The sequence below is a fragment of the Triticum dicoccoides genome, chromosome 3A, assembly GCF_002162155.2.
Source record: "Triticum dicoccoides isolate Atlit2015 ecotype Zavitan chromosome 3A, WEW_v2.0, whole genome shotgun sequence".
Classification (NCBI taxonomy): Eukaryota; Viridiplantae; Streptophyta; class Magnoliopsida; order Poales; family Poaceae; genus Triticum; species Triticum dicoccoides.
The window spans coordinates 558,988,479-558,993,931 of record NC_041384.1 but is presented as its reverse complement, the minus strand read 5'-3'; the positions used below and the strand labels follow the sequence as shown (position 1 = coordinate 558,993,931).

Below are 5,453 nucleotides of genomic sequence, written 5' to 3'. Positions count from 1 at the left end.
GTATGGCTAAAGTATAGAACCTCTGCGGAGTTCAAAACTATTTAGAAGTGTCCACGATCATGGACGAGCCGGGATAAGTCACATTATTCTATCCTTGTTAAACTTGGAGGTCTAATCTTTAATAAAAGGGCAGTCAACAAACCTTGGAAAGAAATTATTAAGCAAGTGCAACATAGATGATCTGTGTTTTAAAGAAATTTAGGGGTTATCCATGAAATGGCTATGGAACCGTTGGTCTTAGTGACCATGAGAGATTGGTTATGATATTGGAATGATCACGAGAATGACTTGAATATTATACACTTATATGTATGCTTTATCTTTGTCATATCTGCTAGATAAAGTCTGCTATGTCATGATAGCTAGAACTGCTTTGATTATGTGATGTTTATGCCATGTATCACTTTGCTTGAGTTATATGTTATTTGGTTGTGAGTACTTTTTAAGTACTCACTTGACTCGTTGTTTTGTCCATATCTAGTTGAGGAGCTGTCTTCCACTAGCGTGACACTCAGAGTGTTTGTTTGCTAGGAGAGTTTCCCAGCCAGTTCCCTGTGGAGTGGTGCCGCTCCAAGTTTGTGTTGCCCCTAGATGTTGTCTTCCATTGTCGTTACTGATATAGTGTCATCTATCACATTGTTGTAGTAAATAAGCCACAATTTCTTTGTTTCTCTTTAGTAAGGTCTGTGTTGTGATCATCATGTATGTCAGATGGCACCAGCCGATACCTGGGTTGGAGTGTGCGGCGCTCCAATTAGTGAATTGGCGTATGCCACAGATGCAGGTAGTTTGGTAGTTATGTTCAGGGCTACGAGGATCCCGCTGTTACAGGGAACACATCCCCCATAACAGTTGAATTCCGGACATGTCGCCCCCCTTTGAGTGCCTACTTGGGTGCGACGTGACACAAGGCTCCGGAGTCCCTATGCACTTGTGACTCGGTCCGTGGCACATTCGCACGACATTCTCCTCTGACAAAGTATCCTTACTCATTGTTACACATCTAATTGTTTGGTCATATTGGCATGACCCACTGTTACTCACATGTCTCACTATTATCGGGTTTCATTTCTACTGATATCCCCTCGTCCTTGAAAGAAGTCACAAAAGTATCCGTTGATACTTCACGACATTTATTCTCGATATGTATATCCGCGTTTCTAATAGCGCAATCATAAGGCAAATCAATAAACGATATCTTCATTCGCAAATAAACATCTTCCTAAAAAATATCGCATCGACGCCTATATATATGCGTCGGTTGGGATGCGTGCCCCGGCCTCGTGATTCTTTCCCTTTCGACCTGTCCCCTCCTTCGTTATTAGCTCTCCTGACGCCTTCTCCACTCCTAATCGCCATTACAATCCTCTTCCGCCGCCGCTGCCGCTAGATCTCGCCCCACCGAAACCAAGCGATCCAAACCACACCGCCGACCGTCACAAAAACAAGATCCGCCGCTAGGCCTACGCTCAACATCGGTAGATCTAGGCGACCCCATGGCCGGCGCCCCTGAATCGCGTGGCTCTGGCGTCCGCCGCATACCATTGAGGCGCGTTGGGGCGTCAACTTCAAGTTCTTCTTGCCCTTGCTGCTGCGACAATTCTCACTGGGGGAGGAAGGACAAAAAAGGTACAATCTACTCGGAATCTAGTAAGTTTTGAGTCGGCAGATGTAGATCAAAGTTTTTTTTTTAGAACTAGATGTTGATCAAAGTTTGGTAATTTGTTGAAGCGTTTGTGGAAAGTTTGGGATGGGCTTTCCCGGCGCATGGCTCAAAGCCCCCCTGGATGTGATCTGAAAGTCCAACTTGCCTCCTCCGGCTTTCCGGCCTCCGCCTCTGGTCGGTCCCCAAAATTGCCCCAGCAATCCGTGGTCCGCCTGCACGGGCGCGCCGCATCTCGGGTCAGAAAAAGAGTACCTGGCCCCCTTTTTTTTTCTCTTCCGCTCTGGAAATTCGTACCGGACCTCTGTGAGTGTGAGGAAGAACGGGACACATCGCACGCCTCATCCCTCGTCGCCGATATATATAAATTCCCCAATCCAAATATTCTCGTCACTTTCTTTCTCCCCCTCCCTGTCTCCTGTCTGCCCATTTCGTCGCGCCGCCGCCGCCGCCGCCGCCACACCACTTTCTCGTCTCGCCGTTGCGGCCAGCTGACGCAGGTAAAGGCCTAGGCCGCCCCTGGAGTCCACCGGATCGGCGCCCCCCCGCCCACCGGTCGCCGGCGCGCAGTTGCAACGCTTGCGGCGGATGCCCGTGGGGACTGGGGGTTAGGGTTCGAGGGTTAGGTTCCGACCTGTTTGGTTGGCGATTGGGGATTACGAGTCGTGAATGAATTCTCCTTGGCTGGTGGGAAGGCGTGCTAGGTTTTTTCAATCTGCTTTTAGATACGACCTGTCTATCTGTCAGTAAAATTTGGTGGCAGAGTGCCCCTGAACCGGGTTAATCTGGCTTTACCAGGAGCCTTGATGGTTCAGTACACGTTTGTTAGAGTTTTTCGTTTTGAGGTACTGTTGGTGTTGGGTTCAGTCTAAATTCATAATTCTATTGTTTTGTTGCACAGTTGTAGCGAAGCTGAAGCTCGACCTCTTTGTCAAATCCTTGAAGTCTGGAGCCATGTTAGGTGATGCGTTGGGGGATGATGATCAGAGTGTGTCTGGTGATTCCATGTCTGAATGGCGGTCCTGCGACCAGATCGACAATGGGAGCCCGTCAACGTCCCCTCCCTTCTGGGACACTGATGGCGAAGATGATGATCCTGGTGAGCAATAGACTTTCTTAGCCTAATATGCTTTTCATTATTGTATAAGATAGGTAGACATTCGTGATAGTAATTTGTTCAGTTGTAATTGTGGCTACGTTTTCATTTAGCTGATGTTATTATCTCAGGGCCCTGTCCTTCAAATTTATTCGGGCGACATACTTGGAGAATTCAGAACTTCTCAAAGGAGAAGAAGAGAGAAATGAAAAGTGAACCATTTGAAGCTGGTGGTTTTAAGTGGTAGGTTCCTAATGGTTAATTAAAATAATGGTGTTATTATATTTCTCTTCCGCACTTCTTTTTGGGTCTGATGATGAACCAAGATTGAAATGTGTCTGGTTTATTATTCCTTTTTATGTCCTATCATGGATTCACAAGTATTATTGGACTTTCTTAACTTGAATGATTGTTGATTGCTAGTATACAGTGCTTTCCGGCTCATATTTTTTTTCTTGACAGTGCTGTAAGTAAGAGCCTGTTGCCTGTCAAATCTTTCATAATGGTGTTTAAACTCTAGTTCCCTCGTTGTTAGTGGGCTAGTCATTATTATATTGAGCATGGTGCTAGATTCTTCATTTTGATTGTACACATGCTTAATTGTTCACCGAGTCCTGAAAAGAAAGCTTTGAGTGTCTGTAAGGAACCAGCTGTATATAGTTAAAGCTTGTAATTACTGCTGATGTCTGATACAAAGAAGGTTGATCTATAGCTTGAATATCTCCGTTATGTTGAAAAGCTTTCTGTATCTCAAATGGTTTCTGTTTGTTAAATTTCTTATGGTTGTGGTGCATCTTTGCTAGCATTAGGCATGACACTGATTGATGTAGAACATACTACCTTCCAGTGCAGCTATTCTAAGTTTTCATTGTGTTTCACCTCTTCCCAACATTGAACTAAAACCACGACAAGTATTATGGAACAGAGGGAGTAGTAGACAATTTTTGCACTCCAAAATTTTCTCTTCTCTATTCTTGTAAATTTCATACTTGCAAGACCCTTGAGCCAGTTAGTGATGCAAAGTTTTAAACTAGCTTTATTCCCTTATGGCATGCTATATCATTATCATATGTTGATACCTTAGTATGCAATCTTTATTTTTTGTAGGTACATTCTAGTTTACCCTCAAGGGTGTGATGTCTCCAATCACTTGTCATTGTTTCTATGTGTTGCTGATCATGACAAACTCCTTCCAGGTTTGGTGTTATTGTTTTACCATGTTGCCTAAGTAATATTTTGTCCCCAAACTTATTTTCAGTCACTGGCTTGATACTTTCAGGATGGAGCCAGTTTGCACAGTTCACCATAGCTGTGGGCAATCTTGATCCTAAGAAAGTTAAATATTCTGGTAAAGATTGATTAGTGGTTTTTTCTCCATGGAGCTAAATAACTAATTAGAGGTTAACTAAGTAATTTTGCAGACACCTTGCACAAATTCTGGAAGAAGGAGCATGATTGGGGATGGAAGAAGTTCATGGAGTTGTCAAAGATCCAAGATGGTTTTCTTGTTAATGATGTTCTCGAAATCATAGCCCAAGTTCAAGTTATCAGGTAGTATTGAATTTCAGATTGATGCTTCAAACAGTTTTTCTTACTTTGGCAGTACTGAAAGTCTTTAATTTGATTGTTACACTGCACACTTGAGTTTAGTTGTTTTTGTTAGCATTTGATGCTCTCCTAGATAATTAAACTTTTAATGTTATGTTGTGATATTGTATGTCCTAATTTTATCCTGGTCCTGTTAGAGGCTGTAGTTGCATATTGCTCATGCATGCATGTAGAAACCTTGTTGGGACTGTTTCTGATTGCAGTATCCAAAGTTACTTCTTATGTTCAGTCTGTCAAGTCACTTCTGTATTGTTTAATACATGCCTACTATTATGTGGTCGGCCATTTGGATATACTGGGAATCGTACTCTAGCCATTGTCTCTAATTTTCTCAGCACTTAATTCTTATTAATTGATCGCAAAACATTATGTAACTCCTTTTCTCTGTCCTTTTTATCAAATGGAGGGAGAAAGTGGACCGCCCGTTTCGTTGCCTTGAGCGTCCTTATCGACGAGAATTACTCCGTGTCTATATGACAAATATAGAGCAAATTTACCGCCGTTTTGTTGAAGAACACAGAAGTAAACTTAGCAACCTCATTGAGGACAAAATGAGATGGTCCGGGTTAGTCAGTTACTTCTAGAATTTTATACATTGTCATCTTGTGAATAGTTAAATATTTGTAACTTTAATTGCAATGCATTCTTCCTTGGTGTTGCAGTTTTTGTGCTTTCTGGCTTGCAATTGACACAAGCACAAGATATCGCATGTCCAGAGAGAAGAGCGACGTCATATTGAAAATAATTGTGAAGCATTTCTTTGTAGAGAAAGAAGTCACTTCAACACTAGTTATGGACTCCCTGCATACGGGGCTGAAGGCACTTGAGCACCAGTGCAGGGGAAAGAAAGGTAGAGGAAAATTAATGGACTTGGAGGAGTTATCTGCGCCTATGGTCCATGTTGACATGGACACATTTGCTTTAACTGGTGATGTCCTAGCTTTGCTTGAGAGGGCAGCTTTAGAACCCTTGCCTTGTCAACCTCTATCTCCAAAGGATGACAAATGTTCCCAGAGCCGCACTAAGGTAGTATTGGTGTATTGATTTATTAGTGCAATTTTTAGGCTTTTACGGTAATTTGGGCCC

At 43.0% G+C, this 5,453-nt stretch overlaps 1 protein-coding gene across 3 annotated transcripts in view; it reads left to right on the top strand.

Annotated features, from left to right (window-relative positions):
* Nucleotides 1–1,313: 1,313 nt before the first annotated feature.
* Nucleotides 1,314–5,453, top strand: part of LOC119269178 (TNF receptor-associated factor homolog 1b-like) — a 10,449-nt gene continuing 6,309 nt past the window's right edge. For 2 of the 3 annotated variants that reach the window (XM_037550959.1, XM_037550958.1), the window contains exons 1-8: nt 1,314–1,629; nt 2,565–2,762; nt 2,891–3,002; nt 3,867–3,955; nt 4,039–4,107; nt 4,181–4,310; nt 4,774–4,932; nt 5,030–5,393. In XM_037550959.1, coding sequence (XP_037406856.1) covers nt 1,497–1,629; nt 2,565–2,762; nt 2,891–3,002; nt 3,867–3,955; nt 4,039–4,107; nt 4,181–4,310; nt 4,774–4,932; nt 5,030–5,393 — 1,254 coding nt within the window. In that variant the 5' untranslated portion in view covers nt 1,314–1,496. Of the gene's footprint in view, nt 1,630–2,015; nt 2,164–2,564; nt 2,763–2,890; nt 3,003–3,866; nt 3,956–4,038; nt 4,108–4,180; nt 4,311–4,773; nt 4,933–5,029; nt 5,394–5,453 lie in introns of those variants that run through there. The other variant, XM_037550960.1, reaches the window with a different exon arrangement.